Source organism: Quercus lobata, chromosome 3, assembly GCF_001633185.2.
Source record: "Quercus lobata isolate SW786 chromosome 3, ValleyOak3.0 Primary Assembly, whole genome shotgun sequence".
In the NCBI taxonomy this organism is placed as follows: Eukaryota; Viridiplantae; Streptophyta; class Magnoliopsida; order Fagales; family Fagaceae; genus Quercus; species Quercus lobata.
The window spans coordinates 41,988,378-42,002,927 of NC_044906.1; the positions used below are offsets into that span (position 1 = coordinate 41,988,378).

At 35.2% G+C, this 14,550-nt stretch overlaps 1 protein-coding gene and 1 long non-coding RNA gene across 4 annotated transcripts; one reads left to right on the top strand and one right to left on the bottom strand.

The window, feature by feature from the left end:
• The first annotated feature begins 821 nt into the window (after positions 1-821).
• LOC115981779 lies at positions 822-8,272 on the top strand. Of its 3 annotated transcripts, none has more exons than XR_004089449.1 (3): positions 822-985; positions 4,447-4,515; positions 6,262-8,272. It is a non-coding gene; the product is annotated as an uncharacterized LOC115981779 (long non-coding RNA). The 3 variants fall into 3 exon arrangements; XR_004089450.1 differs by lacking the exon at positions 6,262-8,272 and adding an exon at positions 5,853-5,971; XR_004089451.1 differs by lacking the exon at positions 6,262-8,272 and adding an exon at positions 5,856-5,971.
• On the bottom strand, positions 1,793-13,738 carry LOC115981778 (tobamovirus multiplication protein 3). Its single transcript, XM_031104130.1, has 11 exons — positions 13,277-13,738; positions 13,042-13,132; positions 12,913-12,965; positions 12,706-12,798; positions 12,511-12,582; positions 6,014-6,086; positions 5,878-5,923; positions 4,409-4,472; positions 4,260-4,313; positions 3,810-3,887; positions 1,793-2,391 (listed from the first exon to the last, which is right to left on the bottom strand). Exons 1-11 carry the CDS (start codon positions 13,445-13,447, stop codon positions 2,299-2,301), a joined length of 888 nt encoding a protein of 295 aa, XP_030959990.1. The 5' UTR covers positions 13,448-13,738; the 3' UTR covers positions 1,793-2,298.
• Positions 13,739-14,550: the final 812 nt, after the last annotated feature.

The window sequence follows — 14,550 nt, forward strand, 5'->3', positions numbered from 1 at the left end:
CTGGAGTCTGGACATGTGTTACCAAACGCAACGTGTATTTGATATAAAAACAAACAACAATTTACCGATCAAAAGAAGATTAGAGGTGAAGCCAGTAGAATATATATATATTTATAGCTACTCCTATGTGACACACAGCCATTAGCACCGAATGAATGACATACGAGAGAGAGTCATGAGAAAGGGGCAGAGGTCCTTGCATGGCGACAGGCATTGAGCAACACCAGGGGTGTGTTTGTTTAAAGTTGAAATAAGGTGGATAGAAAACTTTGGAGAAAATGGGAAGTGAAACATTTTTGGAGTGTGTTTAGTTGGGTGGGAAAAAATGAAAATAAATAGTGGGGCTCAGGTGTTTTCTTCTTGAGCCTACCAAAATGTTTGCTCCCAAAATTGGGAAAAAAATTGGGAGGGAGAAAATGTTCTTCTCACTAAAAAGTTTTACAAAATTTGTGTATACACAGCCTCATGCTCGTGAAGTTAATTAGCGCGAATTTCTGTGTGCATGGTTACCCTCTAATCCAAAATTCCTACAACGAAATGATATTATGAGAAATAAACATGGCCAAAAAAGTGGTTCACTATAACTCTCAATCTCAAGTAACTTGATTGAATGAGTTTTGGTCACCTTCCTCATCCGTCCATTAGATCAGTTTCTTTGAGAATGAATGTCGAGCCTCTCTATGTTGAAACAATAAAATATAAATAAAAAAATAAAAAGTAAAACCTACCATTCCGTATGCTAAGAGGTTGATACCAAGACTGGTAGAGAAGACAAGACTAGAAGGTGAATGAAGCACACACCAGCAACTAGTCCACCCTTCTCAATGGCCTTTCATATCCCAAATCATTTCACTCACACAATCGTTCTCCTTCCTCTAGAATTCAAGGATTCACCCAATTAGTTCTCCTATACACAAATCTACAAGAAACTGCTATAGAAGGAAGACAACCAGAGTTTCAGCCATCTCAGAAAACTTGGTCCAAGGTATGCTTCCTTTGATCTGTGTACTTCTTCCAATAACTCTATTAAGTGCTGAAGTCAATTTTCATATATTAAGTGTACTTGGTTGAGATATGCTTCCAAATAAGAGTGTATACCTCTCTTTATTTTTATTTGTATTTTTCGAAAATGATTAGAAATACTATTACTAGCTGCCCACAGCTTGAAGCACCCCCCTTGTTGTTTCCGATGCTTTTATGATGTGTTTTAAAGCATTTGATAAAGCAGCAGACCTTGATGTTTTGGATCATCCTATCCAAAACATCATATACTTATACTACCTGGTAAGTTTTGGTTTATAATCCTTATCCCATGTAGATGCTCATTGGTATGTAACACTTGGGATTGTCTAGATTCGTGTGTGGATTTGGATTGTGAACATGTGTGGCATATGGGCTGAGTTCCACATCATGCGTTTAGTCTAAACTTTCTGATGAATGTTTGTTTACATAATTTACACTTTGATTTCAAAGGACGAAATTTCAATTTATATGAATTACTTCTCATCAAGACCAGAAAATTTAAAAATCTACCCTGTAGTCTGCGACCTCATATGAAAATAAAACAGAATATTTTATATTTTTTTTGTTAGTATGTTAAACACGTACTCAATTTGTCTTGAACCGAAACCTTAGCCTTCATCTCATAACGGGATGAGATGAGAGTACCAATTAAGCTATAGCTTACAATTAGTAACTGGTTTGGATAACAATCACAGTGAATATGAATTTAGAATAACAGGTTCAACCTTACAATTAAAAGACATGGAAGATCTCTCTCACTGCACGTTTGCTTGATACTTACCAACATTCTTACACAATCCAAAGTAAAATCACAACAATGGGCATTGCATGTTTTTCAGACCGTAGGGACAACATTGTAAAGTACAACACAGATCACGTTATAACTAGTTTCAGAAGTTCATTGTCCCAAATCATACTAAAAGCCCCACCTTTTTTTTGCTTTTAATAGCATGGTGGGTCACAAGTTCAATCAGTATGGAACCTAAAAGAACACCGATTATATGTTCCCAAGACATAATAGCATAAAGATCACGACACTACCAAGAGTCAGCAACATATTTCACAAGCCTTGAAATTTGGTAATTTCTTGTCAACAAATCTACAACCACATAAGGAGCACAAACAGACAATTCTGTACCCACGAGATTAGCTTGATACTCCAACATAGAATGATAAACATTTGTAATCCTTTCCCCAGCTCTTGTTCTCCAAAGTTGACTCATCCATTACCCCCTTTCTATAGGTTTGCTTTTCATCATGTATTATCTCCAATACTCAGCGAATAGGGTGGTACTGTGTGATACCACGTTTTGGAGGCAACTTCCTCAAAATGAAAAGGACCAAAGAAGAAGGTAATATTTCAACCAACTGCAAGAAAGGGGTGAAAGGAGAAAAATCAACCTCAAGAATCATAAGGTATATATAAAACAAATTCAAAATCTAGAAACGATACAATGAACATCAAGAATAAGACACTCCAAGATGAGTTATTCCAGAACAAAATTCAGGTACACAAAATACATATGAAATAAAATCCAAATCTAGAACACCAACACAATACATATTCAATGAACATTCCCAACCTACACTTCAAGAATAACCCCTTACCTAAAGCTCAAGAATAACACCTTTCTAGATGAGTTGTCCCAAAACACAATTCAGGCCATTAAAAACCAACAAACACTCGCTACACACACACACCCCTACAAATTAATCAATAAAATTGAAGACTGGCTACCACTGACCAAAAATAAAACAAGATAATGATAATCAGGGTCGAGATGCAATGCCTAATCATACACCCAACACTCACTATGTACAATTCTTAAAACATCAAAAAAACTTCATGACTCTAGCATTTCCATTATGTTCAAATTATTTTTTGAATGAGAAAGTCATTATTTTTTCAACTGTCATTTTCTATACAAGAAGAAAGGGTTTACCTGAATTAGTAATTATAGAAATCAACCACTACAAGAATATGCCCTCATAAAGTACAACGGATGAAGCATGCCAATGTAATAGTTACTAAGAGCATTCCCATATGGCTCACCAGATGTTATTTTTAGCAAAACAATTTACCTAATCAACCCAAAAACAAATGAAAAATACCTCAATACTCTTGTTGAGGGTACTGTTCATCGCTATTGGTAAAACAAAATCATTTTTTATTCACTCTCTCTCTCTCTCTCTCTCTCTCTCTCTCTCTTTGTGGTGATGGAGTGCGCAGTGGGTTGATTCTTTGAGTTGACATGCTCGACATTACCACCACTGGTACTTCAAGTGCTCACATATTGGAGATTTGTGGGTTGATTCTTTGGTTTGGGTTGATTTATGGATGATTTTTGTGGGTTGATTTGTTTGATTTGGGTTGATTTTTGTGCAATGGTTAATTGTGGTTGTTGTTGTGGGTTGATTTTTGGAAAGAGGAAAAATAGTATTTAAACAGAATGAATATAGAGTATTGAGGCTAATGTAGTAGAATGTGAATAGTAGATTAGCTGAAGTAACAAAAGTTGAGTTTTGGAGGTCAATTTGGCTAAAAAGTGCATTGAGCCTAATGCTAATGCTCTTATAGCATGAAAGCTTCACCATTCACCAAATCAAGTCCATGTAATTAGCCACATCGACCTAACTCCTAGACACTTCCAACCAATCAAATTAAGTCAGGTAACAAATAAAATGTACATTTGCTGTTCAAGTTACTATATAACCTGACAATCAAAACAAGATCAAGGGTCAGTTTGCCATCAGATTTTCCTCTAGGATTATAAACCAGAACTTACCAGGTAGTATATGAAGTTTAGAACAGGATGATCCAAAACATCAAGGTCTGCTGCTTTATCAAATGCATTAAAACACATCTGCAGTGAGGGAAATGATTTTAAAAAGTTGTTAATCAGTGGAATAGACATCAAAAGCAGTGAACAGCAACAGAGTGACATTGTCATCATCAATTGATCAACTGAACAGCCTGAACTAGGAATGACCAAGCAGCAGGCACAGAATGGTAAATAATTTAGGTCACAGAAAGTATATACACACCTAAAATCATACATAAAGCATTCATGTATAAACTTCTGAAATTAAGTAAATATCGACTGACCACCCTAGTAGCTTCATCAGTATTAAACTAAGTAAACATCAAACCAAGTCCACTTTTTGGTTTTGTTGGTTTAAGAAGCAAAGGCAAGGGTTACATGAAGTGAACCTGAAAAGAATCCAGGTGAACTCACCATAATGCATCGGGCAAGGAAACATGTAAAACATATGGTGGTCACATAGCCAACCTGCCCAAGACAAGAGACCCACAAAAATAAGTTCAGAAATTTTAAAAAGAAAAAAGTGAAAAAGTTACAATGATTATTTCTAAAAAAGTAAATACCTCTTGCAACTTCTTACGTCGTCCTTTGGATTCTACAGGGAATCGCTGCAGCATCAAAAAGAGTCTGACAGAAGATGACAGCTGAAAATGTTAGAAGATGACACAAGGTATATGCCAAAATTCAAAATTATGCAGTTATGCTACATCCATGCAACCACATTACTAAGTGATTGAAGATGAGGGATGCCAATGAACAGTTATAATTAGGAGAATGATTCACCAAACTAGATTTTTTTTTTCTTTTTGATAGGTAATCAGAAAACTTATATTAAAGAGGGAAAAAAATAAAAGAGAATTACAAGATGTTCATGATGATGAACAACAACACAACACAACAGCAACACAACAGCAACACAACACAACAAAACACAACAGCAAGAGAGATGTCAGGGAACTAAGTTAAGGGAAGGCATAAACTCAGAGAGAGAAGAACACTCAGAAAAACCCCAACAACGAGACCACTCCATTAGACTGCGTTGGCATAAAATCTTTAACTCCTCCAATGTCTTTTCTTTATCTTCAAAAGATCGACGATTTCGCTCCAACCATACAATCCACATTAAGCACCCTGGAACCAAATCCTAGATCTCCGAATTATGCTTCCCAAGCCACTGATGCCAACTAGATAACAAACCCGCCACCGAACCACATTCACCAAACTAGATAATCAAGTAAGGTGTTACACTGTCAAAATTTCTACCATAAATTGTAGGTAAGACCTAGGAAAATGAGACTTAGTCTCAACCGGCTCTTATGAGGAGAAAAATTGTCATTTGAGCTAGAGCTCATTGGCAACATACAAATTTTACTAAATTTCCCATTTCCTTCATCCCATTAAAGGAAAGGTCAAACTTTTTATTCAAATACTCTCAAGTCTCAACTCATTGGTAGATAAAATGCAGATTTTCCTAGCCAAAAGAACATTGACCCAGAAGATAGTATAATAAAAATTGAGAGAATAACTCAGGCAGCCAGATTTTCACATAATTTGGATCAAACTGGACTAGGCACAGGAAGAGAAGACTAGCTACAGTCCAAAAAGTCAATTGTTTGCCAAGTTCTAATTAACAAAAATTGAAAATTAAAGCTCACAAACCCATTGAAGATGAGCTTAGGTTAATGAATGAAGGAGGTTGAATTGACATTGTCTGGTATGAATACCTCCAATGACATGAAAAAGACATGTCTCATATTCCTTTGTGTGTGTTTAAACTATTTGGTTTCCTGGAGTTAGAGACTGACATGAACACAAGACCTCAGGTGTAAGCATGCAGATAATATCTTGTAAGTGTTAGTGAATGAGCTATCTATTTGGGGCAGTAGAAAATCAAGCTGACTAAACTTAATGCAGGGGCAAGTGGATTTTGGTCTATACCTTTACATATACTTATTTATATATGATGCAACCTTGGATGAATTAATGCTGATTGAAAAGCAAATGCAGCAGAAAAAAAAAAAGGAGAAGTTACCTGCCACCATAGAGGAGAAACCCCAGGGCTGCAAACAAAGAGACACCTGCCAGAATACATGGACCAGGACCCATAAATCAATATCAGGATTAACTAAGCTTTACAAAAATGTATTTAGCATATAGTAGAGATAAACCTGCAAAGAACATCTTAGATAGAATGACCACAATTGGTAAAGGCTTCCACCACATAATCAACCACATAGCAATCTGTATCCACATAAAACTTCAGTACATAACAGAGTAAATTTGCAGATCAAAATATCCTTGCTTGTAACATAAAATCTTATATAAATCTTTTAGCTTGCATTTACCATAAACATAATTCTATAGTCAACAAGCATGCAACATTATGGATCAAGTAACAAGTATATGATATTGCCAGGATCACAAGCAGAACAGGAGCATGCATAATGATCCCACCAACAAAACTTAGACAGTAATTAGGATGGGTATCAAGGAGTGCAGGGAGAATAGGAAGCATAGTTTCAGAACTGAGATCTAGTACAGGGAGAGTGGGAGACTATCAGATGTACATTACAGACGTGCATATCACACACACACCATTGGTAATATGACATACACTAAATGAACTGGATAATAATTGCACAATACTGTATAAAATATTTTGTATAAAGCAAGAAAAGTTTAAGATAGAGAGGGAAAGCATTGTGATATCTCCAACACAAAGAAAGTAGACGATCATTCAACATAAAACTTGCAGAAGCCAACTCTCATAAGTCATAGCATGAACCTCTGAGTGAATGGTCAATGAAGAACTAAAATACGAAAGGATCATTAAAAAAGCAGCTCAGCATCAAGTCATGTCAACCATGGATTTTTTAATATCATAGGTGACTTGCAAACCTTCTCTCTCTCTCTCTCTCTCTCCTGATATCTCTTTTATTTATTTATTAGTGTTTGCTCTAATGGAAACATTAAGCTACATAACAAACATAACCTCCAGAAAAATATGAACCAAATCCCACCCATGAGATCAAAAGGTCATTTTCAAAAGCTACATAGAGATGTAGATATGTATATATGTATGTAGTAAACCTTATATCAATTTTGATATGAAGGAGAACTTCATTTTTGTTTGCAATAAGTTTCTCTTTTTTTTTTCGTGTGTGGATTGGGGGGTGGGGTATTCTCCTTGATTGGATTGGTGATATAGAACTTGAGAATCCACCACACACACACACACACACATATATATAATTCAATAGTTACAATGGGGGAGGGGGGAGGGGGGATTGAAACCATGAATGTCTCCGTTGGAAACACTAAAAGGTGCCAACCTGTTGAGCTGCAAAGCTACTGGCTGCTAGCAAGAACCCACCAAATATATGGAGAACAAATACAATAATAACTAGATGCGAATATGACTTTTATTACCCATGATCCAATTAATGACCATTTTAGCTATCATAAAAGAAAGGAGGAAAAAGGTGAGGGGCAACAAATACTAAAATCATAAACCTAGTCTTAAATCTCACAAAACTAGACTAAAATATATGACTTCACAAAGTCCATATGCAGTATGTTTATATCTTATATCTCTCAAAAAAGTAGAAAATTGTACAAGCACCTAACTCCAATGAGGATTCAACTATATGATACCAGTTAGCAAAAAAATAGATGACAAAAACCAACCAATGAAATCTAGCTCAATTAGCATCTCCTCCCCCCAGGGATAGAGTGGAAGGCTCAAGCCCCACCAAATAGCTAACTTGCTGATAAAAAAGGAAATACATGACCAAAAAATGATAAAGAACAATTTGGAAACATCAAGCTTCACTCCATTTGTTTCAACAGAAAATAGTTTTCTCCTATCTTTGGTTGCATCCCTCCAATGATCCCAAAAAACATATTCCACTATTTTGCACAATGAGGTCAAAGGGTGCAATGTTGGAGCCGAATTGAGGATAAACCTATGTCCTAGACTAAGGAATGTGATGGTTCAAAATGATCAAATGCTCGGTGTTGTTCAACAACATTAGGGAGAAAGGTGTGTGTGCACACACACATACAGAGGGGGGGAGAGAGATTCTTTTTCTTTATTTTTTTTCTATCAAGAATGGAAGCCATGTAACATGAAGATTTTTTAAGCATTTAAGCCGTTTTTGGATTATTTTCCATTGATTTTAGATAAGGTTTTCCATTGACCAAGATCTTCAATTGTACCAAACGTCAAAAAGTGTTTTATACCAAAACAATTTGAAGAGTTAATGAGCTAACAAGAGAAGGATTGTGATTCAAGTAGCAATTTTGACACTACAATGTTTAATGAAAGGAGTGTAGACATTGTGCACTCATAAATGAGGAGTGAGTTGTTAAATACATGGATTCATGTAGCATTTGATATTTCTCTTTATTGGTGTCACATTATACAATAGATTTTTAGTAAATAAAAATTTGTTCAATCCATAGTCAATTGCTTGTATTCAATACATATATCAGACATGCAAATTTCACATTACTCGAATTACTTGAATCCCACACCTAACCAAATTTCAATTCAAATGAGACAGTTATTAATCGCCAATCATCAATATTTGATGAACGAACGTAACTACCATGGGTAGCACATGTAATCCAAGATAGGTTTGAAAAAAATAATAAAGTAATAATATCCAAGTGGAGTTTATCAAGGGAAAAAAGAAGACTTTCAAGTAACCAAGCATTTTATCATTTTTCTTAATTAGATACAAATTTTGACAAATCCACCGTTGGATTACGTTATCTTCATGTATTCTCCATACTTGCAAAATTTCAAAATGATCAAAGGTCAATAGCCATGTCATCAGTCAATTGTTTAAATTCAAGCTTTTATAGTTTAAAATAATGCATAAAAGATAAGTTTATGGATTGAATAGTAAATAACATCCAATTGGCATGAAAATTGGCATACATATTAAGAACATATAAAACATATAATCCAACGGTGGAATTTTCAAAATATGAATTTAATAACAAGTTATTGAGTGGTGTAATATTGCTTAGAATTATTAATTAAAAAAAAAAAAAACATTGTTTAGAGTTACACCAAGGGTAACTTGAACCAGACCTCTCTCTCTCTCTCTCTCTCTCTCTATATATATATATATATAGAGAGAGAGAGAGAGAGAGAGAGAGAGAGAGTATGCTTTTTTACATATAGTAATCATATTTTTGATAAGTAAATAATTTTGTTGAAAAAATATAAAGTGCTACCAAAGTACACGGGCTGTATACATAAATAGTAAGCACAAGAAGAAAAATAAATAAATAAATAAATAGAAAGATAAAAAATGGTAGCTAGGTTAAGCTCAAGGGGTCCATAAATTCTAGGAGCCACAAATTAGAAAAAGAAGGAGATGACAAAGTCCACCCAAATAAAGAATTCAAAAGCAGGTATTTCAACTCCATCATGCTGACTACACGGTCCTCAAAGCATTGTGCCTTCCGTTTTCTCCATAGACACCACATGAGACAACGGAATAACTAACCATATACCTCCAATAACCCCCACTGTACCACCTCCATGAACTCTCTAACATCTCCTAAACTGAAAACGGCATCATTCAGAAACACCAAATAAGCATAACAACGTGGACCAAAATTCCTAAGCCACCTCACAATGTAGAAATAAATGATTCACACTCTCCTCACTTCTTTTACACATAAAACACCACCCACAATGATAATACCCCTCTTCCATATACTATACACCATCAAAGGGTCAAAATCCTTTCTAAAACCACACACTAGACAGAGAACGTCAAGCAAACGTCACCCTTGGCAGGGGAGGGGTTTTACAAATATTTTTCCAAGGAAACTATGATCCGCCCCCATAAAACCATGCAATAGCTCCACATGGAAACCCTTTTGGGGCGACAGGACCCACGGTAGTCTATCTCTCTCCCCAATGTAGATCCTTTTTTTTATTATTATTTTTTTATTATGTAGGAGAACTTCACTCAGAGTAGTTGCGCGTCGCAAAGAATACTATACAACAATCCTTATTATTAACCAAACTCCTATGGGCAACAAATCCCACCCTCCAGAACTAGTTACTGGGTAATCCAAGGGCTTTTCACCCCTGATAGGCTAAGTAGTTTATCATATGCCCAAGAGGTAAGGGTCTTCCCAATCTAGATCTTATAGTAATCATATTATTTATAAATGTAAATTGTTCAAACAAATCTACAAGGTATGAGGCTTGGCAATGATAAAATTGAGCACGTTTTTATTAAGGGTATTATAAAATTGAGCACATTTAATCAAACGTTGATAAGTGGCTATGGAGGTTCACTTAAGAGAATGATCATTCGTGGAAATGATTGGTTTTAAAAAAATAAGAGTAGGAGAAGATGGTTGGATCTATAACCCTGTTGGTATAACCGACAAGGAGAGAGTTTGGAAAGCCATTAAAGTTGGGTGGGACTCTTTTGATAAGTAATAAGATTTTATTGAAAGAAAAAGGGTAGAACCCAAGTACACGGGAAGTATACAAGAGCAATTATAGCCACAATGTTCCTTAACCAATCATAAAATGATACATAGAGTTAACTTTTGGAATGATCTTAGGTGCATTGATAGCACCTTGGCATCCCTTTTCATTGATCTATTCCAACTTGTAGCGAATAAGGATGCTAGGGTGTCTGTGTATATGGAACTATATTATGGGAGAGTGCATTGGAATCAAATTTTGTGAGACATGCTTAGGATTAGGAATTAGATTTCTGCTAATCTTTTTTGAGGTGTTGTACTCCACCTGATTAGTGTGGGGAGGAGAGGGTGTTTGGGAAAGTAAACAAAAATGAGTTCTTTAGTGTGCACTCATACTATGAGGAATTAAGAGGGAATGATGCAACGAATTTCCCTTGGAAAAGCAATACAGAGGGTCAAGGTCCATTTGAGGTGGCTTTCTTTGTTTGGATGGCTTTTTGGGGAAGGATATTCACAATAGACAACCTCATAAAAGATAAAACGAGGCACATTATTGTAAACTAATGTGCTATGTGCAAACAAGATGGAGAGCCTGCTGATCATTTGCTTCAACATTGCTCAATGGCAAGGGACTAATGAAATTTTATTTTTGTTTAAATGGCTTCTTCATTGGAATCTATAAGTAGAGATGAGCGGATAACTAAAAAACATGGTTCTTAAAATGGTAAACACGGTCTTTTTTTGCAAAGTAAATATTTGGAAGGCTCGTGTGGGGAGTTTAGGGGGGGGGGGGGGAAGAGAGAGAGAGAGAGAGGTAGCATTTGATGGCCAAGGAGCATGAGGCCGAACTGAATGGAAAGAGTTATACTCAGCGAAGTGTTGGAAGGCCATGGGAGTACGTAATGGGAAGGCACTTTTGGTGGAAGATTAAGATGGGATTGTTCAAGAACCAAGGCCTTTCCTGAAGACCAACTATTGTATGAGGAAATTGGAGGAGATCTTAATGAAGGTCTTGTGCTCATGATGAAAAGACCCTTTCAACACCAAAACAAGAGACCAAAGAAGATTGGTTATGAACCAACATCTTCTTTACCACATGTATCATGGGTGGGCGAGTGTGCAACATGATCATATATAGTGGGAGTTGAGAGAATGTGGTGTTCAAAGAAGTGATAGACAAGCTGAACCTCAAAATTGAAAATCATTCCCATCTTTACATACTTTGTTGGTTCAATAACAGCATTATGTCATGATTACTGTGAGCTGCCTAGTACCATTCTCTATCCAGAATTAGTACTTCAATGAAGTTCGATGTGATGTGGTGCCCATGAATATTTGCCATAATTGTCTTGAACGACCTTGGCAATATGATCATCAAACCATTCATGATGGGAAGAAGAATATTTACAGTCTTCACAAGCTAGGTCCATGATATATGTTGCTACCAATGAAGAAGAAGGCAAGTCCGAAGCCAATGGCAATAATGAAGTAGAGACCTAAGAAGATTAAGTAATAAGGATAGAGACATGGCGGATTTGCAAAGAATGTCCAAGATCCAAGACTCCAGTGCAAAGTATAATCCAAGAAAATCCCCATATATTTCCTGTTATTTTTACCCTATATTTTGATATCCAATAGGTCCTCCCACTCAAACAAAACCCAAGCTTCTGAATAAAGGTAATTCCCAATCCGAACACCTTGCTAAACTTTTTTTCACCAAAGATTCTAGAAATTCCCAAACTTGTCAACTGATAATGTGGCATAAAGTTACATTAAATTCCTTAATACATGATTCTTAGAAAATTAATAAGTCAAGTACAAATTTAAATACACAGAAGGTTCTTCAAATCAATTGTTAGCAAAATAGAATAATTGTAAATACTCAACCACTTCATTCATTTAAGTCTCAATTACACTATATACAGAGCCCCTAATAATTGTTTAATTAACATGCTAAAGTGTGATATAGAATTTCCATAACTCACCTCCACTTAGTTCTAATAACTCTTTACATCGATATACCTTAAAAAAAAATAGTTAAGAAAGGTAAAAGGAAAAAATAAGTTGGAGAAAAAGAAAAAAGAAAGGTTAGCTAGAAGGCATATCATGAAACAGAATTAGCTTCCTCATAGAATGAATCCAACTTCAAACCCTCCCATTTGCCTGGACTTAAAGTGAAACAATGGGCCAGAAATTTCACCTGAACAGCATAAACCACTGCATTAATCGTAATGAAACTTGGTCTCAGTCCATCAGTAGATGCAGCCCGCGCCTGTTTTAATGCACATCAAAAAGTTATTAATCAGAAGTCCACATTTTCCACCTTTTCTAATAAGAGTAATCAAACCTCTTTTATCCATTATAAAGCAACTTGACATCGAATTAAAAGCCGAACCTGATAGTAAATCTCTGCCCAGAAAAGAACCAAAAGTGCGTATGTTGTGAAGAAAGCAAGACTCGGCGTATCAAGCAAGACATGTTGGACAATCTAATTGACATTAAAGCAAACACGTTAGAATCTAACACAATTATTATTGAGTGCAAAGATTTAAAATAAAGCACAAAATCAACAACATGAAACTACGAAAAAAAAAAAAAAAACCTCCGGCTTCAACTTTTGGATCTCCCGTCGAAACACGAAAATTAATGATCGAACTGTAAAAATAATAATAATACACAAAATTAATCCATGACAAGAATAATAAAAGGAAATTAATAATGAGATACAAACCTCCATTGACGACGAAATTGAGAAAGTGGAAAACCTTCTGCGTGGTCCATCCATATTCTGGTACTCTCAATTGTATCCGAATTAATTGAACCTTAAACCACATAATAATAATGATAATAATAATTAATTTTACGTAATTACCAAACTCCAATCGAAAATTAAATATTCTTCTTAAATAAATAATAAAAACCTAAGCGACGAAATTTAAAATTAAAAAAGAAAAAAAGAAGGTTACCAGAGCTACGAAGGAGACGATGCCGAAGAGAGCAGCGAGGATGTGATAAAGACGATCCTGCCAGAGAGGAGATTCGTCGATTTGGTCCCACCAATTCGAAGCGTTTTTGAGTTCGTACGCCGCTACCATCACCGCCGTTGGTGCGCTTATTACGCCACCGCTACGACCCATCACCACCGTTGATTGATGATCACACCTTTTCTTATCCAAAGAGCAAAGAAAGAAAGAAAGAAGAAGAAAAAATATAGTTGAACTGATTCTTTTATTTGTTTTGTTTCAATTTCAAATTGTGGTTCGTATGAGAATTTTTTTTTTTTTTTTTTTTTTTTTTTTTTTGTTTTTAATGGGGAAAACAATTCCAAAAAACGAAAGGCGGAGTAGGGAGGGAGAGAGGGAGGGAAGGAAGGGAGAGGGTTATGTAATTGTAATTGTGATGTTTGCGGCAATAGAGGCAGGCTGTCGTCGTCCTATCTGGCTTTAGCTTTATTATTGAAATATTGACACCTCCTGCGCTCTTACATCTCCACGTTGCCAACGCTTCATACGTCAATCACAACAATTTTTTTTATTTTTTGGTAAAAACTAAAAAGGAGACCATCCCAACATCATCATTTCCTATTTATTTCTTTCTTTCTTTTCACCAATTTTCTAACTTTTTATTTTTTTGGTTAAAATTGTATTTTGAAAACTATTCAATATGATTAAAAAAATAAATAAATACTCACATAGTTTTAAAATAATACTAATTTAAATATTAATGTAAAAATATATTATTTTATGAAAATTTCCCTTTTCTTTGACTACCTTCTTCCTTTTTCAATTTAAAAAAAATAGTTTTACACCAATTTAATTTTTAATTTTTTTTTGGCGCAAATTCAATATTGCCCTCTTTGTCATTTATTCATGAAAGATGTAAATATAAGGGGATCGACGACATATTACTTAATTATGATAAAAGAAATATTTCAGTGAAATAAAATTGTCAAATTAGTAATTTATTGGTCAACATATAAGACATAAGAAAATGGTAATACTACCGACTTCCATATGTAGCATCTTTCTTTCTTTTTCTATTTGTCTTTTATTTCCCTTTTATCTTCCCCTTTACTTTTACCTCACCATCACCATCGAGTCTCCAAATCTCTGTGTTTTGTCTCTTTACCAAGTTTCTATATGTTACTTAAGCTCTCTCTCTCTCTTAACCCAAACTTCAATTGAAAGGATTTGGCTGACTAGGGTATTAGCTTAGTTTGATTATGGGTTTTTAGTGTTAG